At 46.3% G+C, this 25,278-nt stretch overlaps 1 protein-coding gene across 1 annotated transcript; it reads left to right on the top strand.

The window, feature by feature from the left end:
* The first annotated feature begins 1,369 nt into the window (after positions 1–1,369).
* Slc25a20 (solute carrier family 25 member 20) lies at positions 1,370–24,010 on the top strand. The gene is made up of 9 exons (XM_052187250.1): positions 1,370–1,631; positions 7,156–7,248; positions 11,084–11,211; positions 17,262–17,352; positions 19,688–19,805; positions 21,232–21,304; positions 21,637–21,746; positions 22,316–22,440; positions 23,208–24,010. Exons 1-9 carry the CDS (start codon positions 1,527–1,529, stop codon positions 23,268–23,270), a joined length of 906 nt encoding a protein of 301 aa, XP_052043210.1. The 5' UTR covers positions 1,370–1,526; the 3' UTR covers positions 23,271–24,010.
* Positions 24,011–25,278: the final 1,268 nt, after the last annotated feature.

Genomic DNA, 25,278 nt, shown 5'->3' with positions numbered 1-25,278 from the left:
AGTTATTTGATCTCCAAACACTGGAAGGTCAAGGGCTCCAGGGGTTCTGAGGGTCTCCATTTCCTTCGTGGTCTAATTTCACCGGTTAATACCGAATTTAACCACTAGCCTGAGCCTCTTTTCAGAATCCTGGATCAAGAGACAGATCTATTAATAGAAATCTCAAACTAATTATGTCTGAAATGTCCTCTACCATCCTCTAATCTGCTTGACCCCTGTCTCTTCCCCAATCTCAATTAAAGATGATGTCTTCTCTAGTTGCTGAGGCCAAAAACAGTGTCCCATAAGCCTCTCTCACAAATCTTTTCCTAAAAATAATATATTTATTCATTTTTATTTCGTGCCTTTGAGTCTTTGCCTCCATGAATGTACGTGTGTTTTGTGCCCAAAGAGGCCAAAAGAGGGCATTAGATCTCATGGAACTCTAGTTTCAGACAGTTCTGAGCTGCCAGGAGGGTGCAGGGTACAGAAGCAGCTAGGTTTCTGAACTGCTGAGCCATCTCTCCAGTTTCTGTACGTGTAAATGGAATGAATTTCCGTTCACTAACAGGTCCTTTGGGTTTTCCTTTAGAAAATATTCACCATTGAACCACTCCTCATTAACAACTCTGCTATGTGCCGGTTCAAGCCACCGTTTCTGCTCATGACCTTTAACTTTGTCCAGCCTCTTGATTTCCTCCTGGCTGTTTTCACCAGGGGTTAACAGGGACCCTGATTTTGTTTATTTTAAAATCTCATCTCAGATTGTTATTCTCCATCCAAAACCTGCCATACATGAGACTGATGTCCTCACAGTGGGGCAGAAAGTTCCTCCTGATGAGTCTCCATTTCTCCTCTGTCCTCATCAGCTACTCCACCACCCCACCCCACCCCACTCCCGCCTCTTTATCTTCTGCCAGAAAGGTTTTCCAGCCTTTCTTTACCCAGTATCTATGGACAGGACTCGTTTCCATGCACTAGATCTTAATCCTTTACTTTCCTAATGAGATCTCTTGTTTAACTAGAGTTACAAATTATTTGTCTCCCACACTTTATTTCTTCCCGGATTTACTTTCCAGCAGACCCATTTTTACCATAGGACATATGCATTTTTCACTTTGTCAGAGCTTATCAAAGATGGGGACCTGTATGGGGTGCCTCCACTCTTCAGCACCTAAAAAAGAGTGGCTGTCACGCAAAATAGTCTATGCGACCTCTGTGAAGTACACAGATACATAGGATCACAGAGGACCAGAGAAAGAAAAAAAAAACTCAAGTCCAAGAAGACTTCCCGGAGAAGTAAGTCCACGAAAATCATTCCCAAGCCCCTCCCATACAGCATTAGGGAAAGCCCCGCCCACTAAGGAGGCGCGGCAGCCGGAAGTAGACTTCGGGCGGAAGCCAGGCTAGTGCGACTGGGCCCTCTTTCCGACCTGCCTACGGCCCCGCCCACCTTAATGTAGGTGAAAGGTCGGTGGAGCCGCTTGGGCAGCCGAGCAAGACCCAGACTGCCCGGGGCTGCCAGGGGGACTGACAGAAGACTGACCATGGCAGACGAGCCGAAACCCATCAGTCCGTTTAAGAACTTCCTGGCCGGCGGCTTCGGCGGCGTGTGCCTGGTGTTTGTGGGGCACCCCCTGGACACGGTCAAGGTGCATGGAGTGTGGATTGGGGGGCTGGTGGAGGAAGGCCCCGAGGCCGGGGCTGGGCGCGGGGGACGAGGAAAGTAGGGACCACCGCGAGGTGCTGTCTCTGGACAGAAGTGGGGCCGGGCCGATGGATGCTTCGGTGGGAAGTTTACAGAGGGTTGGTACGTACTTTTCTAGTAAGCGCTGCTTTACCTAACCGGGCCGGAGGCTCTGCAGTCAACTGCAGTCAACTCCCTAGCACCCCAAAAGAACTCTCTCTCTCTCTCTCTCTCTCTCTCTCTCTCTCTCTCTCTCTCTCTCTCTCTCTCTCTCTCTCTCTCTCTCTCCACTACGAAGTGGGCAGAGGCTGTACCTCGCGCCCTAAGAGCCTGACAGCTCCATTTTCAAGGTCTTTGCATGACAGTCTTTTTTTGACCCCAAAGCACTTACTTGGAGATGAGAAAGAAAAAGCTGCTGTCTGTGCCCAGTTAATCCTAATAGTGTTACAAAGATTGAAACAGGTTATCTCGCCGGGCGGTGGTGGTGCACGCTTTTAATCCCAGCACTTGGGAGGCAGAGGCAGGTGGATTTCTGAGTTCGAGGCTAGCGTGATCTACAGAGTGAGTTCCAGGACAGCCAGGGCTACACAGAGAAACCCTGTTTCAAAAAAACAAAACAAAACAACAACAAAAAAAGAAACAGGTTATCTGTAGACTTGGCCTTCCCAACAAAGGACAAAGGTGGCAGAAATGTCCTTTGATACAGTCTGGTGAAGCCAGTGTGCCACCTAGCCTTTCTCTCGTGCACGTTTTGCCTGACAAGGCACCTGGCCATTTTCGGCCAGTCACTCACCCACCGCAGGGGAAGCGGCACAGTCACCCCCATAGGAAGCAGTGAGCAGCCGGGCAGGTGTGGACATCGAGGTCACACGGGAAACTTGGAGCTTCGTCCTGAAGCTTGCTCTCCTCAGCCTTCCATTCTTGCTCCTGCTGCACTCACAGCAAGGTCTTGTGGAGATCAAAGTCTTTATTCGATGACAGCTCATATATGAGCTCATATAACCTCAGAGCTCATAGGTTTGTTTGTTTGTTTGTCCTGGACATAGACCTGAAGGGAGATGACAGGTCGCAGCCAGCATAGGCCTGTAGAAAGAAGACATGAGGGGTGTGTGTGTGTGTGTGTGTGTGTGTGTACACACATAGATGGCGTGTTACTGGGGCACAGAACCCAGAGAAGATGTGAATCTCATAAGAGTGGTAACCTCAGTTGAGGCCTTGATAGGATGTTAGATCCAGTTTCCTCCAAAAGAGAATAGTATCCAAGGGCTCTTCCTCTTGGCAGGCTTGGCAGCAGGCTGTCTGGTCGCCTGTGTGCAAAGTGAAGCTCAGCAAAGAGCTCATTCTGAGGAGATTGTGTAGGATTAGGCAGTGAGAAATCTGATCCTAGCAGTAGCCAAGGCTGTGCTTCTAAGGCCTTGGCGGTTCAAGTAGCTGTATCTAGCAAGGGAAGTTTGTCTGGCCTTTATTTCTAATCTTATTCGGCAGAGGCAGGAATCTTGTCCCCTACATCTGAGACTTTTAAAAAACAATATCCTGACTCCTTATACAACTGTTACTCCTATTTTGTCTCCTCTTGTTCTTGATGTTACTCCCAGCAAGGGCCTAGTAACCTCTGTACTAGATTATAAATGACTGAAAATTCTCACTGGTGTGTTGACACCAGAGGACTTTCCCTTGTAAATCAAACCACTCCTGTCCTTTTGACCTCAGAAAGCTGTTTTTGGTTTTGTTTGTGTTTCTCTCTCTCTCTCTCTCTCTCTCTCTCTCTCTATATATATATATATATATATATATATATATATATATATATAAATATATAAATATATATATTCTTATGTATCCTGTGCTGACTCATTATGTAGTAGATGACCTTGTACTTCTGACCTTCTTCTGCCTCTCAAGTACTTGAAAGTTCTTTCAAAATCTCAAAGAAACTAAGCCTTGGCCCATGTGTCCTATTCAGTAAGAATTGCCACACTTCAGAACTGGGGTGTGGAAAAAGGTTTTGGAAAGTAGTGCTAGAGCAAGCATTGAAAGGCTGGCTGATATTTGCTGGGTGTAGTGGCTCTTGCCAGTTCTTGGGAGGCAGAGACAGAGGCAGGCAGATCTCTGTGAGTTCCTGGACAGCCGGGGATGGGGGATGTTACACAGAGAAATCCTGTCTCCTAAAACCAATAAGAGAAAAGAAGAAGAAAAAGAAAAAGAAAGAAAGAAAAAAGAAAAAATGGCTGATTTCTGACTGGAAGGCTAGGGAGAGCTATACAATCCAGTCATGGGGAAGTAAGTGTCTTAGGCTCAGAACACTGGAGACTTGCAGTTTATAAGAAACAAAGATTTATTTCTTACAGCGCTACAGGCTGGGAATGCCAGGACTCACAGGTCTACCCTCTGCCTGGCTGTGCTGTGTCATCCCATGGTGGAAGGCGGGAGGAGGGCAAGAGAGCAAGAGATCAGACTCCAGTCTTAAGTCATTTCTCTGGCTGGCATTAATCCATTCATGAACAAACGTGACCCTTCAGGTCTTACCTCACAGCACTGTTACTGCATTTTGGGGTTAACTTCCAATACGTAGTTTGGGACAAGAGTAAAGGCATGTCAGACATGAGCTTGGATATGAGGTTAGGCTGTAATATCAGCTGAGGAGGGCTCCAGGCCCTCACTGGTTAGGATGGCTGCAGTCATGATGAGATAAACAGAAGGGACATTAAAAAAGTGACTGGGGTAGAGATATAGCTCAGATGGCAGAGTACTTGCCCAGCATTCGTTAAACCCTTAGGGTTTTTGTTTGTTTGTTTTTTAATTTCATTTATATGGACACTCTGTAGCTGTCTTCACACCCCAGAAGAGGGCATTGGATCCCATTACAGATGGCCGTGAGCCATCATGTGGTTGCTGGGATTTGAACTTAGGACCTCTGGAAGAGCAGTCAGTGCTCTTAACCACTGAGCCATCCCTCCAGTCCAACCCTTAGTTTTGATACCCAGCACTATGTAGAACCTAAGCAGGATAATACCACTGGGGATGTAGAAGTGGGGTGCTAAGAAGGTCAGGGTCACCTTCTGATACAAACTGAGTTTGGGGCCAGCTTGGGATACATGAAAAATAAACAAATGAAATAAAAATGCTGATCTGCATAGTGAGTTCAAGCCAGCTGGTGTTACATAGTGAGACTGTGTTTCAAAAAAGGCAAAAATCATCTCTCCAGCCCAAAGACAGTTTTTTTGTTTTGTTTTCCAGAGTCAGGATTTCTCTGTGTGTGGCCCTGCATGTCTTGGAACTGTCATTGTAAATCAGGCTAGCCTCAGAGATCAGGCTGGCCCCTGAGTGCTAAAGGCAAGTGCTACCATGCCCAGCCAAATAAAGCTCTCCTGGCCCCTTTGGTGGGACGCCATGCCTTCCATGGAGAAGCTGAAGGTGCACACAAGGGTCATGTGATGAAAAGTAGTGGCAGCCATGGACAGTATGACCGTTGTGTCCCATAAACTCTTAAGATTTGCATGTCAACCCTACTGCCTAGGGAACAGCCTCCTCGTAGGGCATGTAAGGTTCTAGCACAGGCAACAAGGAAGATCTATACAGAAGTGGGAAAGAATATGTTGAAAGTGAGGTTCTGGGAAGGTTGGTGTGAGGACAGCTGTGAGAAGCATTTGGAAAACAGACTACAGAAATCCTGACCGTTTTGGCTTCTATTACAGTATAATAAACCTGGACCTTGAACCTTACTGGCTAAAATAAACATTCATTAATGCTCATAATCTTTGTGAGCCATATTTTGGGGAGTACTTTGGGTGGGTGGTCTACATTAGGTCTGTTTCCCCTCCCTCCCTCCCTCCCCCCCTCTCTCTTTCTTTCTTTTTCTTTTGACAGTTGCTCTGTGTAGTCCTCAGTGTCCTGGAACTTGCTGTGTAGACCAGGCTGGCCTTGAACTCAGAGAGGCCACTCAGACAGAGGCCACTCCCCTCTGTCTTTCTGGTGCTGGCATTAAAGGTGTGTGCTACTACTGCCCCGCCATCTGTTTCTTCTTGAAATAGATTTTCTTGTAGCCCAGTCTGGCCTTGAACTCATTAGATAGCCAATGATGACTGTGAACTCCTGATTCTCCTGTCTTTACCTCCTAAGTGCTTGGGGTATCTCTGTCTCTGTCTCTGTCTCTGTCTCTGTCTCTGTCTCTGTCTGTCTCTGTCTCTCTCTGTCTCTGTCTCTCTCTCTCTCTCTCTCTCTCTCTCTGTGTGTGTGTGTGTGTATGTATGTATGTATTTTGGTATCCAATGAAATATTTGCCAGTAAAAAGAATGAAATTGTCAGGGGGCATGTCTGGAGGAAATAGGAGAGAAATGGATTATATACATGAGGTGCATTTTATATGTGAATGAATGTGTCAAAGAATAAATATAAAACATACATACTTTTAAAGACTGAGATGGTGGGGCCAGAGCCAGCGGGCTAAAGCAAGAAGGAAAGAGAGAGAGAGAGACTGACTGAGAGACTGAGATGGATGTATTAGGCTGAGGTGGACCTTGCCTTTAATCCCAGAACTCGAGAGATAGAAGCAGATGGATCTCTCTGAATTTGAGGCCACCTGGTCTACAGAAACGCTGTCTGGAAAAACCAAGAACAAAGAGAGAGAGATGCTGGAGAGCAGGCCCAGCTTAACAGCACATCACGTGCTGCATGCATGTAGTGTGTACATACCTGTGGTCAGAAGAAACAGTCATACACACAAAATAAATTTTCTCTAAAAGAATGAGTACTTTGGGCTGGAGAGATGGCTCAGCGGTGAAGAGCACTGACTGCTGTTCCAGAGGTCCTCAGTTCAATTCCCAGCAACCACATGGTGGCTCACAACCATCTGTAATGGGAACCTATGCCCTCTTCTGGTGTGTCTCAAGAGAGGGACAGTGGACTCACATAAATAAAATAAATAAATAAACCTTAAAAAGAAAAGAAAAAAAAAAAAAAGAATGAGTACTGCTACACAGAGTAACCCAGGCCAGACAGTGGTGGCGCAGGCCTGTAATCCCAGCACTTGGGAGTCAGAGGCAGTCTCTGAGTTCCGAGTTCGAGGCCAGCCTGGTCTACAGAGTGAGTTCCAGGACAGCCAGGGCTACACAGAGAAACCCTGTCTCTTAAAAAACCAAATCAAAAAAACCAACCCCCCCCCAAAAAAACCCAAAAAACAAAAAAACAAAACAAAAACAGAGAAACCCGGTCTCAAAAATCAAAAGTAAATAACTAAGTTGAATGAACGCTAATGGGGTAAAAGTGAAGTCTGAATCTATCAGAAGATGCCGAAGACACCTACGGTTGTGCACATTTCCTGGTTTAAATGGAGTTGAGGGGCTGAAGATACAGCTCCGTGGGAAAGGCCCTTGTACAGGGCTCTAGTTTCAGTCTCCAGCCCTGGAGCTAAGGACAAGGAGCAGGGGAGAGAGAGGAGTTGGATGGTGATGGTAATTCTAGAAGGTGACTGTTTTAGTTTCTGGTTTCAGGTCCGACTGCAGACACAACCACCAAGTTTGCCTGGACAGCCACCTATGTACTCTGGGACCTTCGACTGCTTCCGGAAGACTCTCATTAGAGAGGTATGCATCTGGTGCTGGGCCTCCCTTACTCAGAGGACTGTGTTCAGGGGTTGGCAGTACTTTCGGGAGTGAAGAAGGTAGCTGTGAGTCTACTGGCCACAGCTGTAGCTCCTTCGCCTGCCCTCCTCATCTGCTTAGGAGCCTGGAAATTACAGCTACTGGGTATACAGATGAATAAAGCTGTAGATGCTTCGCTCTTCCAGGAGATGGAGGCATTAGCAAGGCATAAGTGAAGCTGTGAATTGCATAGAAATTCACGTCTTGCCATATGCTGGCACTTCCCAGTAATCCTAGAGCTTGGAAAGCTTAGATAGGAAGATCTTAGGGCGAGGTCAAACCGGGCTATGTGGAGAGCTCCTGTATCAAAAATCCACTGAAGCTAGAGAAATGGCCTGGCAGGTGAGAACATTTGTCATCCATGCAGGAGACCCAGGTTTGGTACCCAGCACCAACCATTCATAACTCTAATCCAGGGTATCTAACACCCTCTTCTGACCTCAGAGGACACTAGCACATATATGTATGTATGTGCAGGCAAAACACCTATAACATAGATAACCTGAAAAAAGTGACAAAAAAAAAAAATCCAAGAAAAAGGAAATGTGTGAGGTTTGGAGAAGAAAGACTAACAGTCTCTGGACTCCTAGACAGGGACATTTAACTTTGTTAGAGTTATTTAATTACATAATTTTTGATAGAATATGACTTTTTAAAAATTATGTGTATGAATGTCCACATGTGTGCCTGATGCCTGTGGAGGTCAGAAAATGGAGCCGGATCCGGAGGGAATGGAGTTAGAGATGGTTGTTGTCAACCACCATGAGCGTGTTGGGGATTGAACCCAGTTCCTTAGCAAAAGCCGCACACGCTCTAACACCAACCCATCTCCCTAGTCCCTTTCTGCTGGGCCTGACATTTTGACTTGGCGTGCCCTGCTGCACCCCCTGCTGCACTTGAGCTCCCACTAATCCCACCTCACTGTCCCAAGTGCAAAGATTACAATTGCACTAAAATACAACTTGCATACGGTTATCTATCAGTCACAGTATTAAACGTGCAGATGCTGAAGGGCGAGTGTCACCTAGAAGTATAAAGATGCTGGAAGGGACAGCCTGATCCTTGCTGTGGACGTTTCCAGGGCTCCTGCAGGTCTCAGGGTAGGAGGAAGGCCTGGAGGCAGAGCCTGCATAGCTCTCTTCCCCCAAGGTGGCTCTGCCTTTCTTCGTTAGGGGCCTTCTTTTTATCTGGACCCAGGATGGAGTCTTGTCAGGGTTTCATGGGGGCTCCACACTCCAGTTCTGTCCAGAGATTTCTCTGCAAGAAAACCAAGTCTACAATCTCTCATGTTTATAGATTTCCTGGGAGGGTGAGACAGGAGGATCACCACAGTTGAGTTGGAATACAACTTGGGGAATATATTGGGAAAACAAAAACCAGGAAGAAAACAATACCGACCTAACTCTGCAGAATTTAGCAGGTGGGCTGGAGAGATGGCTCAGTGGTTAAGAGCACTGACTGCTCTTCCAAAGGTCATGAGTTCAAATCCCTGTAACCACAAGGTGGCTCACAACCATCTGTAAAGAGATCTGATACCCTCTTCTGGTGTGTCTGAAGACAGTTACAGTGTACTTAGATATAATAATAAATCTTTAAAAAAAAAAGAATTTAGCAGGCTTCATTAGTCTGGACTTGCACACCTCCTTGAACTTTTTGATGTTCCAGACTTAGCTCTGTCTTCTGGCACTGCCGGGTCATTGAAGAAAGACTAGATGCGTTATCAGGAGGCATGCATGGCCCCTGAGGACCTGGACATCCCCTGGGAGAGACTTTGCGGGACTTTGTCACCTTGTACTCTGTCCTTCCCTCCTTGGTCTTTGTCCTGCGACTGTTTATTGCCTCTGTACTTCAGCTTGTGGCACTGCCAGGCTTTCGTGGGATCCAGGAGTCTTTACCCCCCACCCCCTTATTTTTGGCTTTTCCAGACAGAGTTTCTCTGTGTAGCCCTGGCTGCCCTGGAACTCACTCTGTAGACCAGGCTGGCCTCGAACTCAGAAATCCACCTGCCTCTGCCTCCTGAGTGCTGGGGTTAAAGGCGTGCGCCACCACCGCCCAGCTACCCAGAGGAGTGCTAACAGGTACATGTGTGGCCCTTTGCTTCCTGAAAGATGTAGATGTTTGAGGGTCTGCATTGAGAACAGTTCTTTAACCTGGATCTGCGGTCTTTCCCACTGTGCAGCCTGCCCTGTGTCAGGAGCAGTCTTAACTCATGTTTTTGATGTTTGTTTTAATTTTTTTTCATTAAGGTTATACAGGCACTTACATTTTCCCTGAAAAGCAAGTAGCCCTGTGATCCTCACTCCTGCCTCCTGCTCCAGAGGCGAGGCTCTCGGCTCCTTCGGTTGTTCGCGCTGCTTCTGCCTGACTGCGCGGTGCATTTGTTACTGTGCTTTATGTGTTTATGCACCTGAGCACGCCTCTCCCGCTCCAGCCGCCTCGTTGTGGTACATCGTTTAACTCTCACAGTTCCCCTTCTTGCTTCTTTGGCCTGCATAGCCATATAATTTTTATCACATTTTGTGACTTAATCCATTTTGCTTCTAATTCGTTTTGGGGGGCCAGGGATTGACTCCAGGTCTATGTGCTATGTACTCGAGCTACACCTCAATCCCCCAGTTTATTATTTTTGTGATTACAACTTTATATTTTGTCCCACCCCCATTTTTGAGAGATCTAATCTTATTTTGAAGGCTAGATGACTTCAAACTCTGAATCCTTGTACCTCTGTCCCCTGAGAACTGGCATCACAGGCCTGTGCCTCCATGCCCAGCTCTTCCCTTTTCTTAAAAAGATGTGTTTATTTCCTGTGCAGTGTTTTACCTGCATGTATGTATCTGCACATGTTTTCCTGGTGCCCACAGAGATCAGAAAAGACTCTTAACTGATGCTATGTAGTTCCAGGCCTACCCTACTCTGCTCCTAATTCCTTTAAAAATATTTGCTATTGGCCAGGTGTGGTAGCACGGGACTTAATCTCAGCATTGTGAGGTGAGAGGCAGAGGTATAATAATCTCTTTGAATTCAAAGTCGTCTTGGTCTACATAAGGAGTCCCAAACCAGCCAGGGATACAAAGTGAGACCCTGTCTCCAAAAAAGAAAAAAACATTTTAAGACAAGATTTCACTAAATTGCCCAGGCTGGTCTCAAATTTATATTTTATCTCAGACGCAACTTTACTCCTAGCGTTTGGGAGGCAGAGGCATAGAAGAAAAAGAAAGAATGATGTCTGAGGATGGGACCTAAAGTTGATTCTGACCCATGCATGTACATATGTGCACTGGCATATAGGCATATACCTAAACACGCATGATGCACACACATACATACATACACACATTCATACACACATATATACATACATGCATGCATACATACACACATTCATATACACATATATACATACATGCATGCATACATACACACATATACATACACATACACACATGCATGCATACACATATGCACATGTGTACATATACAAATACATACATGCATACATATATACACATACATACACACATGTATACATACATACACATATACACACACAAATGTAGGCAGGGAGAATAAATCTCTCTATGCTTGAAAAGGTGGAGAAGGAAGCCGGTGGTTCGCGACTTCGAGGCTCCCCTTTGTTAGTGGTGGGGCCTGGGGTATAGCTCAGAGGCCAGGGGCACAGCTCAGAGGTAAGCTTTTGTTTGGCCCTTGGTTTGATTCCCAGCACTGGAAGAGAGCGGTGATATCTGAAATCAGATTCTATTTCTGCCATTCCTTGCAGGGCATCACAGGGCTCTATCGGGGCATGGCTGCTCCCATAATTGGAGTCACCCCTATGTTTGCTGTGTGCTTCTTTGGGTTTGGTTTGGGGAAGAAACTACAGCAGAAATCTCCAGAGGATGAACTTAGGTAAGTATTATCAGGCAGCACTGAGTATGTGCTGTACTGTGATATGTGCTGTGCTGTGATATGTGCTGTGCTGTGATATGTGTGTAGGGAAGTCTTGACCTCAGGCTGTCCCATGGGTCCCAGGGCTGACTTGTGGACATTCTAAGGGAAGGAAGTAGCTGAGTTTCCTGTGTTCTGTGAAGTGAAAGGGTAAAAGAAGGAAAGAGCCCTCCTTGCCTCTTTGCCAGGTTGTCAATAATTTCTTATTCCTTGTAAATCCCCGCTGCCCGCTGCCCGCTGCCCGCTGCCCGCTGCCCGCTGCCCGCTGCCCACACTGGGGTCAGATTCTGTGGTGGTTCTTACTGCCACTTTAAGGACAGGAATAAATTTGTTTACTGTTAACTGGTTAAGAGAAGGTTCCAGTGGCTGGAGAGATGGCTCAGTGGTTAAGTGCACTTGTTGCTTCACAGCAACACCCCCATGGTGGCTCACAACTGTTGCAGCTGCAGGTCCAGCAGATCAGATGTCTTCTGACTTCCTTAGGCACCAGGCACGGTCATGGTGCACATGCATGCTGGCTGCCGAAGCACTCACGTACTTAAAATAAATTTTAACAAGGGCTCCCTGTGTAACCAAAGATGACCTTGAACTTCTGATCTCTTGCCTCTACCTATTGTGTCCTGGGATGACAGTTGTGTAACACCCCCCCTGATTTTATGCAGGGCAGGGGAACAAACTCAGGGCCTTGTACATCCAGCCTCTCACATGAGACCCAGCCCGCCCTTGATGTATCTTCTTTACATTTTTTTTAAAGATTTATGTATTTTATGTTTATGAGTGCACTGTAGCTGTCTTCAGACACACCAGAAGAGGGCATCAGATCCCATTACAGGATGGCCGTGAGCCACCATGTGGTTGCTGGGAATTGAACTCAGGATCTCTGGAAGAGCAGTCAGTGCTCTTAACCGCTGAGCCATCTCTCCAGCCCCCTTCTTTACTACATTTTTTTTTCTATATTCTTTGTTTACGGACCAAATGCTTTCCCCTTTCCCAGTTCCCCCCTCCCCTTTATATTTTTTAAAGATTTATTTTGTTATTTTATGTGTATGGGTGTTTGGCCTGCATGTCTGTGTATCACATGGGTACAGTACCTGAGAACGCCAGAAGACGGTGTCAGATCTCCTAGTATTGATGGTTCAGACAGCTTTGTGAGTGCTTGGAATTGAACCTGCGTCCTCTGGAGGAGCAGCCCAATGTTCTTAACTGCTGAGCATATCTCAAGCCCCTTGTCTGTTCTTTAGTAAATTTTTAGTTTAGGTATAAAGAGACAACTGAGTCAGAATTACACCCCAGCATTTTAAAAAAAGTGACCGTGTAAGCTTCTCAGGATGCAGGGGAGTTTTGAGTGAAACTCTTGATTTGACAAGGTGTCCTCAGTATTGAGCCATGCAGGTTACAGCTCCTGGAAAGGCACAAGAGCCACCAGGCCTGGCAAGGCTGGCATCTAGGAGTTCAAGGGAGGACATGAGGTATCCCACGCTTGTATTCTCACCCATCAGGCCATGACAGGGTTCATGAAAGCCTAAACTAGGCCAGGCATGGTGGCGCACGCCTGTAATCACAGCACTTGGGAGGCAGAGGCAGGCAGATTTCTGAGTTCAAGGCCAGCCTGGTCTACAGAGTGAGTTCCAGGACAGCCAGGGCTACACAGAGAAACCCTGTCTTGAAAAACCAAATCCAAAAAAAAAAAAAAAAAAAAAAATAGCCTAAGCTCCAGCTCCAGATAAAGGTTTGCAATGGGAAGTTCTGTTTCTGGTCGGGGTGTTCTCAATGTGCTTCCTGGAAAGGGCTTCCAGGTGTGAGTAGTTTTGTTTGGGTTTTGTTTTATTTTGTTTTGTTTAAGCTGCTGGGCTGTTGGCAGACCAAGGACCTGGGGATAAATATCTGTGAACACCTGCTTCTGCAGTGTGACAACTCACAGTTGCACCATGTGTGGGGGCTGTGTTCCCATAGAGTAACATCAGCAGGAGAGAAACAGTCTTTCTTTGGGAGCAGCGTGGGACACTTTGGACCCGTCCTGTCCTGTCCCTGTCTTCCTGTCTGTCTTGCTGCAGTTGCCTCTCTACAGTGCCATGTAGCATGCAAAAGAGTTTTACAGAGCTTTGAAATGGAAACTCACGAAGACCCAGGGCTCACAAACACCTCCTTGAAATGGGGACGGGGAGTGACAGAGCAGGCCAGGTGCTCCTGGTGTCTGCTGGTGAGCTGTGAACACACAGGTCCTATTTAGGGAGCAGTCCCCAAGGTTGGGCATCCTGGGAAGAATGGAGCTGATGGCACTGTGAGGGGGATTAGTTACTGAGATGACTTCTTTAGGGGCAGTACTGTAAACAGGGACTGTGACTTTGGATATATGTGCAAGTCTCTTGTTCCATCTGGGTCAGGCCTACAGGCAGAGAGTGGGTGTTTGTTTTTGCAGAAAACTGTCAATTAAACAGTGATTACAGGGCTAGAGAGATGGCCCAGTGGTTAAAAGCACTTTCCGAAGGTCATGTGTTCAATTCCCAGCAACCATCTGTTGGCTAGCAACCATCTGTAATGGGATCTAATGCCTTCTTCTGGTGTGTCTGAAGACAGTGACAGTGTGTGTGTGTGTGTGTGTGTGTATAAAATCTTAAAAAAAAAACAGTAATTACAGCTCTTCTGAATAGGCTCGCACTTTTAACAAATGACAGTTCTTTGGATTGAGACTGGGACCTCACACATGCTGGGCAAGTAGGCAGCATTGCGTTGTATGTCCTGCCTTTTATTTTATTTACTTCTTTGAGACTGGGTCTCACCATATGGCCTTCACTGGCCTGGGACCTGACTTTGTGAACCAGGAAAACCTCAGACTCACAGAGATCCACCAATCTCTGCTTCCTGTGTGCTGGGATTAAAGCGGTTAAAGCACCCACCCTAGTCCTCCTTCCTTCCTTCCTTCCTTCCTTCCTTCCTTCCTTCCTTCCTTCCTTCCTTCCTTCCTTCCCTCTCTCTCTCTCTCTCTCTCTCTCTCTCTCTCTTTCTTTCTTTCTTTCTTTCTTTCGGGTTTTTGTTTTGGAGGGGGGGTTGGTTTTTGTTTTTTTCTCTGTCTAGCCCTGGCTGTCCTGGAACTCACTCTGTAGACCAGGCTGGCCTCGAACTCAGAAATCCGCCTGCCTCTGCCTCCCAGAGTGCTGGGATTACAGGCGTGCGTCACTACCGCCCGGCTAGTCCTCCTTTCTTTATGTATTTATTCATTTATCTTTTTTGGGAGGGTGTGCTTTGTTTTTTGTTTGGTTTGGTTTTTCAAGACAGGGTTTCTCTATGTAGCTTTGGCTGTCCTGAAATTCACTCTGTAGACCAGGTTGGCCTTGAATTCACAGAGCCTTGCTTGCCTCTGAAGGGCTGGGATCAAAGGTGTGTGTGCCACCTTGCCTGCTTTTACTCTTTATTTCTGAGACAACCTCTCACTGTGCTGTGAGGCTGGCCTTCAATTTATTCCATAGCTCAGGCAAGCCTTGAACCTACAAGATCTTCCTGTCTCGGCGTCCCAAGTAGCTAGGGTTGTCACCACACAGCCCAAAAGATTTGTACATTGATACAAACTGGTGCAGCCACTTTGAAGACCATTCACATCACTGGTCACATTCAAACATTCCCTGGGCGAGGCATGGTGGCCCCATACGCCTAATGCTTGGGGAGTGGAGGGAAGAAGACGAGGAATTCAAAGTCATCCTCAGTTACATTGTGAGATCAGGCAGCAGCAGCATGAGCTATATAATATTCCTGTCTCAAAAACAAAACAAATACCCTGTAGTTGGCCCTGTGGCCTCTATTTAGAGTTCCGGGACATTCTGGGCAATATGGGGCCTCTTTTGAAATGAAAGAAACAAAACCCAAAGTCTCTCGATTGTTCAACCATCCGCCTGTGTGCTTGGCTTGTTGTCTGAAGTAGCTGTGTGAGCCTTTGTGGGATAAGTGCATGAAAGAACTGGGGTGTCAGACTGTTGTCGTTCCTACCGGGAAGGAGCCTGGATAGCTGTCCCATTGTCATTCAGCATGTCTCCCTGGTCTTGGCCTCTTTGGGGTGAGTCTGGCCTGAGGCTCAGTTGTCAGAGCTTTAGACTAGTGAGGCCTGACGCAAGGACCAGCGTGTTCAATTTTCAGCAACATTTGACAAATTGCAGGGACTCTGTTGAAGCACTGAATGTGACTTTGTGTCCTATTGTCTGCCTGAGATGGTATTACAAATCCCAGAAAGATAAGGTCTTGCTAGAGGTGACAAAGACAGCTTTAGTGACAGATACTAGGAATCTCAGACACCTCCTCATATTCAGGCTGCTTCATTCTTGGGGGTAGGATGAGAACCTATGATTCATGCCACTGGGGCCTTACATTACAGTGCCCACAGGACCCTTATTCCTGTGGACCATCATTGACTTCACTTTTCCCAGCATCACATTGCAATCCTCATTACTAGCCGGGTCTGAGGTTAGCTTTAAATGCCATCTTGCTACAGCTTAGAGTCACCTGCAAAGAGAGTTCTAACTGTAGTAATCGCCTTTATCTGGTTGTTGTAGGCATATCTCCCATGTTGTTTACTGATGTAGGAAGACCTAGCCTAGCCTATCCTATTGTGAGCAGCACCATTCCCTAGGCAGCATCCCCGAGCTATATAGGACAGAAAACCAGAGAAGCTAAAAGCAGGCAGCATGGGTGTGTTTGTTCCTCTCTGCTCTTGACTGTAAATGTGATCTAACTAACTGCTTGACTTCCTGCCTTACTTCTCCCAAATGATGGGCTGTACCCTGGAAATATAAGACAGACAAGCTGGGCGTGGTGGCGCACGCCTGTAATCCCAGCACTCTGGGAGGCAGAGGCAGGTGGATTTCTGAGTTCGAGGCCAGCCTGGTCTACAGAGTGAGTTCCAGGACATCCAGAGCTATACAGAGAAACCCTGTCTCGATAAAACCAAATCCAAAAAAAAAAAAAAAAAAAGACAGACAAACCCCATTTTCCCATTGGCTGCTTCAGTCAAGGTATTTTATCACAGCAATAGAAATGAAACTAGAACCCCTGGCCACCTCTCAGCCTGTGGCTGGCCACAGCCTTCCTCCCTGACCTTGAAGTTTTTTTTTTCCTGCTTGAGTTTTGGCTTAATGTTCTAGTTCCTTGGTGGCCCAGGAGATGTGTTATTGGAGGGGAACCAGGATCTGCTGAGGTTTAGATCTCAGGTTGGAGGCTCTCCCTACTCCAACAAACAGTGTTTACAACTTGGAGAAGAAGGCTCTGAGACCTGGTAACTGAAGGTAGCAGGATGTTGGGTGAAAACTGTATCTCACTATAAAGCTTTTCTCAGGGATAAGGGGGACTTCAAGTGTGCACCTACTGTGTGTGGGCTTCATAGGTGTCTTGTTCTTGACATTGAGACTCTTACTCTGGTAAATTTGACATCAGAATTGCCCAGAATTGGCTGGAGAGATGGCTCAGCAGTTAAGAGCACTGACTGCCCTTCCAGAGGTCCTGAGTTCAATTCCCAGCAACCACATGGTAGCTCACAACCATCTGTAATGAGATCTGATGCCCTCTTCTGATGTGTCTGAAGATAGTGACTGTACTCATATACATAAAATAAATCTTTTTTAAAAAAATATCATTCAACTTTATAAATATTTATTTATTGATTTTTTTTTTTTTTATGTATGAGTACACTGTCCCTGTCTTCAGACACACCAGAAGAGGGTATCAGATCCTATTACAGATGGTTGTGAGCCACCATGTGGTTGTTGAGAATTGAACTCAGGACCTATGGAAGAGCAGTCAGTGCTCTTAACCGCTGAGCCATCTCTCCAGCCCCCATAAATAAATCTTTAAAAAGAAAAAAAGAAAAAGAATTGCCCAGAATCTGTAAAATCTGATTCACTGGTGGCCATGCTTCTCCCCAGACTACGTTCTAACTTTTCCTGACAGAACCTATTCTCTCTGCTGGGACTGACTCAGTCCTTGGTGATAACCACAGACGGTTGCTTCTGGTCTTGTTCTCAATGCAGCTACCCGCAGCTGTTTACAGCTGGGATGTTATCTGGTGTGTTCACCACAGGAATCATGACCCCTGGAGAACGGATCAAATGTTTACTGCAGGTAAGCTTGTAAGCTGGGAACAGAAAAGAGGCGCACATCTCACATGTGTGTTAGTAGTATTGTGGGGTTTGTTGTTCTGAGTCACAGTTTTGCCAAGTGTCACAGGCTAGCCTCAAACTCATGATCCTCCTGCCTCGGTCTCCACACGTATGGCTTACAGGCAAGTGCTCCCATGCCTGGATTTATATTTATGTCCTTTTTCCCTCTATGAAGTCTTTAGTCCATTTATGCGAAACATGTTTTCAGAAACATGAAAGAATCAAGAACTATACACCAGTTGGTGTGGTGCCTTCCCAGTAGACAAATGCCAGCAATGAGACAGAAGGGGCACAAGTTCATTTGTTGTGGCACACAACTACAATCCCAGCACCTCAGAGGCTGAGGCAGGGGGCTGGGGAGGAAGCTTGCCATAGTCCAGTGTTATCTGGATTACATAGAGTTCCAGGACAGCTAGGGGCTACATAAAGAAATCCTGTCTCAAATCAAACCAAAACATAAAACCCAAACATAAAACCAAAATTATAGAGTGACATTTGCTACCTTTTGGGCAGTAAATGGAGACACACAACATCTTGGACAGGAGCAGCCTCCCTTCTACCTTTGATGAGAGTGGATACAGCTCAGTAGTAGATTATCTGTTTAGCATGTGCAAGTCCTAGGTCCAGACCCCTGAGAATGACCATTGCCGAGATACCAGTTGTCTTTTCAGTTTCTTTTTTTCTTTTTTCTTTCTTTTTTCTTTTTTTTTTCTTTTTTTTGGCTTTTTGACTTTTGGTTTTTTTTGAGACATGGTTTCTCTGTGTAGCCCTGGCTGTCCTGGAACTCACTCTGTAGACCAGGCTTGAACTCAGAAATCTGCCTGCCTCTGCCTCCCAGAGTGCTGTGATTACAGGCGTGCACCACCACCACCCGGCTGTCTTCAGTTTCTGACTGAAGACAAGGGCAGATGAGTTTGGACGCATGCATCATGTGACATTTTATTCACTTACTCTACTACCTTAAGTCCTGTTTTGTTTTGGGTTTTATTGAATTTTTGTTCGCTTTTGAGACAGTCTGGGTAGCCCAAGCTACGTGTACTTACAAACTACATGTCCATACACTTACTGTGCAGGGAATAGTAGCCTTGAACTCCGAGTCCTCCTGTCCCTTCCTCTCAGCTGCTGGGTTACAGGCATGCACCCATCGGGCCTGGTTTGAAAACAATTGTAATTTTTAAAGAATATTTTAAAATTAATATATTACTGGGATGGGGCACATATGCTGCACAGTGCATCATCAGTGACTTCAGGACAAGGTTGTGGGCCAGTTCTCCCCTTCTACCTCCATGTGGGTTCTGGGGTCAAGCCTAGGTCTCCAAGCTTATACAACATGTGCCTCTATCCACTGAGTCATCTCACTGTCCATTTTTCTTTTCTTTTTTTGGGATAGGGTCTCCCTTTATAGTCCTGGCTGGCCTGGAACAAACCCAGTGTGTAGACCAGGCTGGCCTCTAACTCAGTTATGCTTGCTTTTGTCTCCAAGTGCTGGCATTAAAGGTGTGTGCCATGATTTTGGTTGTTTTGAAAGGCACTCTTTAAAACAAAACAAAATAAAAATAAAATCTTATATATCCCAGGTTGGAACTCACCGTGAGTGAGCACCAACCTGGCCTTGAAGCTTCTGTCATTGTCTCTGTACCAGTCCATCCAGCAGAAATACAAACCTTGACCAGCCTCATACTTACTAAGTAGCTTGAGATGACCCCAAACTCCATGCCTTCTTGCCTCTGACCTCCCAAGTGCGGGGATTACACTATGGTACCCCACACTGGGCTCGTCTTTAAAGACTCATTTCCTCTAGCAGTTTCCAGGTCCCTTTGCTCCTTGCTGCTTTGAATGAGGTAGCCACTGAGCCTTTAATAAGTGTACTTTTCCAGTTTGAAATTTTGTTGGGTTCTCCTTTGTATATTCTAGTTTCTCTGCTGAAACTATCCATTTGTATGCTGTGGTTATTTTCATGTCTCAAACATATTTATAATTTTTCATTAGATTTTTATCCTGGCTGCTTTAAGAAATCGTTGTCAGACAGTTCTGACTTCTCTGGCATCTTGTTGGCACATATATACGTACATACACACATCTATTTTTTAGTAGATATATACATGTCCATGTGGATGCCAGGGGGCAGCCTCATCGTCCCTTTCCCACCCTCACCCACCTTGTCTTTGAGACAGGCTTTCTCACTAGCCTGGGGCTCAGTGACAAAGCTAGGCTAACCTGCCAGGAGCCCCAAACCTGCGGGGTCTGTCGATTCCAACGCTGCTGTTTTTGACTTGGTGATCTTCCATCCCTCCCAGATTCAGGCTTCTTCAGGGGAAAACAAATACAGTGGTTCCTTGGATTGTGCAAAGAAGTTATATCAGGAGTTTGGGATTCGTGGCTTCTACAAAGGGACTGTGCTCACACTCATGCGAGGTAAACTCTGAAGCTCTGCATTTTAGCTCACCTGGGAAGGTCAGCTGATGACCCTGCCCCTGAGATGCTTCCCTGGACATCTCAATCTCATATATGCTTTACAAACCAGTAGCATGTGTCCTGATTATATGCAGTCTCACCCATGTGGACGCAGAGAAGGACGGAGAGAAAGCTCATCCTTCTTTAATGTCTTCAGGGGTGGAGTCATGATAGGGGAAGGGAGAGGCGTCTAGACAGAAGTCATGGCTGAAGGGATGAGAAGGGGAAATAAGAAAGACAGCAATAGTGGGAAATTCAGGGCCTGTGCATGCTGGGCACTGCTCTACCATTGAGATACACTAGCAGACCTCCTCTTGGTTTGACAGGCAGAGACAGTCTCATCTTGAGATGGCGCCTTGGAGGAGGGCCAGACAATTAGCTGTGATTATGAGCAGGTGTACTGTGGTAACCACCTGCAGGAGCCCTGACAGATGAATTACGTCATCCAATTTTGCGCTCATACCAGTGCTTGGCTCTCCACAGCATTTGATAGCTGCAGACTGATTTTTAAAAATGTTACCTGGGGGGTGGTGGTACACACCTTTAACCCAGCAATTGGTAGGTAGAGGCAGTAGTTAGAGGCAGATGGAACTCTGAGTTTGAGACCATCCTGGTCTATAAAGTGAGTTCGAGGGCTACACAGAGAAACCCTGTCTCAAAAAAACAACCAACCAATCAAACAAATAAACAAATTAAAAAGGATGTAGGGGCTGGAGAGATGGCTTAGTGGCTGGGAGCCTGGCTGCCTTTCTAGAGAACTCAGGCTTAGTTTCCAGCACCCACATCAGAGCTCACAAGCTATCTGTGACTCCAGTTCTGGAGGATCTGATGCCGACTTCTGGCTTGTATGGGCATTGCTCATGTATGGTCCACAGACAGATGCAGATAAAATACTCATACATGTTTAAAAAGCTAAAACAATTTAAACAAGAAAGGAGGAAGCTGCTAGAACATCTGAGGATATTCCCCAGGGAAGAGCACACTGGTGCGCTGAAGATGTATACGCAGTGACATCATTCAGACCAAGCAGGCTCTAGTTATGTATTTATTCTATGTGTGTGTGTGTGTACAGTATAATATATATTGAGTATACTTTAGTATAAGGTAATATAAATATATATTTATATTGTGTTTAATATATATATTTAATATATGTATTTATATAGTATGTATGTTATTCTTATATTTGTTATATATATATATGACAAAGAAAGGTCATGAATTTGAAAGAGCAAGGAGGTAGCGCATCGAGCACTTGGAAGAAAGAGAGGGGGAATGATGTAATTATAACCTGAAAAAAAAAACCACCTTAGGAATCTTTGAATAGTCTAGTGCCTATCTGTGGAGATTTTATGAATTTTTAATTCACTTTTCTTGCCACCAACAGATGTTCCTGCCAGTGGGATGTATTTCATGACATACGAATGGCTTAAAAATCTCTTCACTCCAGAAGGAAAGAGGTGAAAAGAGCTTTGAACTGTAGGAGCCATTCCCCACTGCTGGGCAGGCTGTCCTCCCCCGTAGCAGGTCTCACGTGGACATGCTTGTCCTTTGCCCCCTGTATTGGTTCCTTCAGTAGCTTCTGGGGTACAGCGAACCCCTTCTACTCTGAACCTTACTCAGGGGAGGAGGATTTTGAATCACGCATGGGACTTCCTCCAACAGAGTGGCTGCTGCCAGGTCCCAGACCTTGAGCCACTTCCCCAGTAACTTCCTCCCTGAGTAGAATGGAGGAACTGGTCTGAATCCCGCTGCCAGGCTTTCGTCTGATTGACTGGGTTGTGTTTTGCAGCGTCAGTGACCTTAGTGTGCCTCGGATCCTGGTGGCTGGCGGCTTTGCAGGGATCTTCAACTGGGTTGTGGCAATCCCCCCAGATGTGCTCAAGTCTCGATTCCAGACTGGTGAGTGGTGTGGATGTGGATGGAATAGGTCTAGTACTGATTACCCTGGGGTGCAGAGGTTTTGTTTTTGTTGTTTGAGAAGGGGTCTCGTGTAGCCCAGGCTGGCCTCTAACTTGCTATGTAACCAAGAATGATCCTGAATTCTTGTTCCTTGCCTCTCCCTCCCAAGTGCTGCTCGTAAACAAGAGTTACCACCAGATCATAAGGTCCATCTGAGGACAGACTCTCTTTTCCAGGGTCTGCCCAACCAACCTTCTCCTTCACATTTATATTCTAGATTTGTTTCATGTCAGCCTAAACACGAACTGATAAAGTCCTATTTTTCCTCTTTAACATTGCCAGAGCTGTTGAATTCCATTTTTAACTCCCCTGGCACTAGAATCTAGCCATTCCTGTCTTTGCCCCAATGTGAGCTGAGTTGTAGGGTACTACTAAGTTGTAGCCTTCAAGGTATCCTTGCCCTGGTATCTGACCCAACAGATGTAATTATTAGATCGTCCTCATGTGGGTTACCATGGTCAGGTCACAAAGCTTCTTAGAGCTTTAAAAAATTGGGTTCTGCCCTGCAGCACCTCCTGGAAAATATCCTAATGGTTTCAGAGATGTGCTGAGAGAGCTGATCCGAGAAGAAGGAGTCACCTCCTTGTACAAAGGGTTCAATGCGGTCATGATCCGTGCCTTCCCAGCCAATGCTGTGAGTGTCTTGAGGGGTGGGCTGATTGGTGGGCGGGGCTGGCTGTGCTTGCTCTCAGCCAATGCTGTGAGTGTTTGATGCTGGGGGCGTGGGCTTTGCTTGCTCTTGGGATTGCATGGAAACTCAGCACCAAGGCTCAGCCAGAGATTCTAATGCTTGCGTTCCTGTAGCTGCCTGTGGAGCTCTTTAAGGTCAGGGACTTGAATTTCTTCACCTGGTTTTCAGAAGTGGTGGTTGCAGGACATATATCTTTTCTTTTTTCTTTTTCATTTCTTCCTTCTTTCCTCACCTCCCTCTTCCTTTTCCCCCATCTCTCCGTGTCTCTGTCTCTGTGTCTCTGTCTCTGTCTCTCTCACACACACTCCCCTCTGTATGTAGTCTTAACTCCCAGTAAAAGTGTTAGGATTCTAAGACTTTCCAGCACACGCAGCGTAGGCTACGCACACCCCACTCTTCTTGGGAGTAAGTAGCTGTAACTTCCTTCTGCACCCCCCCTCCATTCTTCTGTACTCTCTCTTCTTTCTTCTTTTAACAGGGTCCTACTGTGTAGTCCAAGTTGGTTATATTGGTTTCAAACTCCAGATCTCCCTGACTTAGCTTCTGGAGTACTGGGTGCACAGGTGTTTATCACAGTCAATTTAATTTGCTCCCTTAACTGGGTGAGAGGGGATTAAGAAAGGGGCTAACCAAGCATGGTCCTGCAGATGGAATCTACAAATAGTCATCTTCTCTTTCTGGTTTTTCTTTTCCACCCAACCTCTTCTTAGGCCTGTTTCCTTGGCTTTGAAATTGCCATGAAGATCCTTAATTGGATTGCCCCCAACTTGTGAGGCTGAAGACTGTGGAAGACTTGTGGATCCTGGACAGCTGCTGTGGAGAGGCAGGGCCAGGACTAGGAGGTCCTGAGGGTCAGGGGAGGGAAGTGGTGGGATCAGAGTTCCAGGCATGGCTGTGATGGTGGAACTGTTGCCTTAATGACATACTCTACCGTGTATAACTTGGTGCCATTTTGAAACTTGAATTTAGAAGATTTCCAGAGAATTGGAGATGGAATAAAGAGTTTATAGACTCACTACCTTTGGCCAAATTGCCACCTACTGGTTGACTGAAGGCCCTACTACACTCAAAATACTCCTTACCAAATAGTTGATGGCTGACTCTCTGGAGGCCCCTTGCCTATTTTCAACCAGCTAAACCAGGAGCTGGGGTCTTTAGCTGCTAGCCAGGAAAACCCAAGAGCTGTCTCTGGTGCCATCCACTCGTGGCTGTACATGGGGTGTGGATGGGAAGCATGTGTCTGTCTACCCAGTGGACTGGGTAGACAATACCGAAGAACAGCTCGCCTATTAACCATTGTCTTTTCATATTCTTACACAAGAAATAATAAAAAAAATACAATTGCCTAAATCCCCAGGAGAAGGTAGAGAATTTTCCCTCCTACACAGTGAAGACATCCCCAGCCTCCTGGGATAAGTGTGAAAGCCATAACTAGGAAGGCTCTTTTTGCACATTCTTTCCCCATGAGAGCACTCAATTTTAACAGGAAACAATAAATATTGTTTCTAATTTTTCCACTGTGTGATATTTTCTCTTGTGATTCAGGGACACTTCAGCAGGGGGTGGGGGTAGGCTGTACCTTTGGAGGCTGTCAGGAATCCAGTGTTTATTCCTGGGGGCCAGAGGCTGGGCCTCTAGCAGGGAAGGAGGACATTTTGGCTGGCTTGGATCTCTCTGGCTCTTGATATTCAAGGGAGGCTGGGTGGGGCTGGGAGACTTGATTGGGGTCTGCCCGGCAGGCTGGCCACATGACCTGGCTTGTAGTCCATCCTTCATTCTCCTTCCTGTCCTGAGTCACGTGACTGAGAGGACATAAGCAGTCCTGAGTCAGGGGTGGCTGTGGGTCTGGCACTTGCCGTGTGATCTGATGGGCCCATCCTGGTTTGACTCATTATACCATGACGATATGCAGAGATGGCAAGAAGAGGTTGGATGGGGAGTCCTAAGTGGCTTGGTCCTCAACTTAGTGGGTGGGAGAGCTTGCTAAAGGGAGTTTGACTTTTCTGGCACTGCCCTCCCTGGCCTGGAAAGTTAGTTCCAGTGTCACTTCCTGCCTCAGAGCAGTCTCACAGAGATCCTTGGGACTTGGCTTTAGAATCATCATCCTGGGCCAGGGGTGTGGGGGGGTGTGGGGGGTGGTGGCACACGCCTGTAATCCTAGCACTCTGGGAGGCAAAGACAGGCGGATTTCTGACTTTGAGGCCAGCCTGGTCTACAGAGTGAGTTCCAGGATAGCCAGGGCTATACAGAGAAACTGTCTCGGGGGGAAAAAAAAAACAAATCCAAAAAAACAAAAAAACTAAATAAAACAAAACAAAAAAACAAAAAGAACCATCACCCTGAGCATGGGGGACAGAGGCCCCTCACCTGGGAGTCACCTGGGGTGTGTCACTGACCTTGCAGGAAGCTGAAGATTAGAGAGTTCAAAGAACTTTCCTCAAAGCAGTGTATTTCTAAATGACCAAATAGGAATTGTGGCTTAAGTATGAGGTCTCCACGGGTGAAGGCATGTGCCACCAAGACTGACCACCTGAGTCTGATCCCTGGGTCTCACGGGGAAGGAGAGAACAAATGGAGGGTGTCTTCCGACCTCCACACATGGCATGTGCACCCCACCCCCACAACAATAAAATATAGTAAAATCTTAAGAATTATGACCGGAGCGAGTTCCAGGATAGCCAGGGCTACACGGAGAAACCCTGTCTTGAAAACAAGCAAACCAAAAAGGACAATGGCTAAGTAGAAAATAACTTTTGTTTGGGCAAGCAGGGTCTCATGTAT

This window comes from Apodemus sylvaticus, chromosome 7 (genome assembly GCF_947179515.1).
Source record: "Apodemus sylvaticus chromosome 7, mApoSyl1.1, whole genome shotgun sequence".
Classification (NCBI taxonomy): Eukaryota; Metazoa; Chordata; class Mammalia; order Rodentia; family Muridae; genus Apodemus; species Apodemus sylvaticus.
Note: the sequence above shows the minus strand (reverse complement) of the source record. Positions and strands in the feature narration are given on the sequence as shown.

Bases quoted from the DNA above. Each gene is read 5' to 3' on its own strand.
- Slc25a20 (XM_052187250.1), top strand. From the start codon at position 1,527: ATGGCAGACGAGCCGAAACCCATCAGTCCGTTTAAGAACTTCCTGGCC. The intron at 7,249-11,083 runs GTATGCATCTGG...CATTCCTTGCAG, and splicing joins GGAAGACTCTCATTAGAGAG to GGCATCACAGGGCTCTATCG. The intron at 21,747-22,315 runs GTGAGTGGTGTG...TCTGCCCTGCAG, and splicing joins CAAGTCTCGATTCCAGACTG to CACCTCCTGGAAAATATCCT.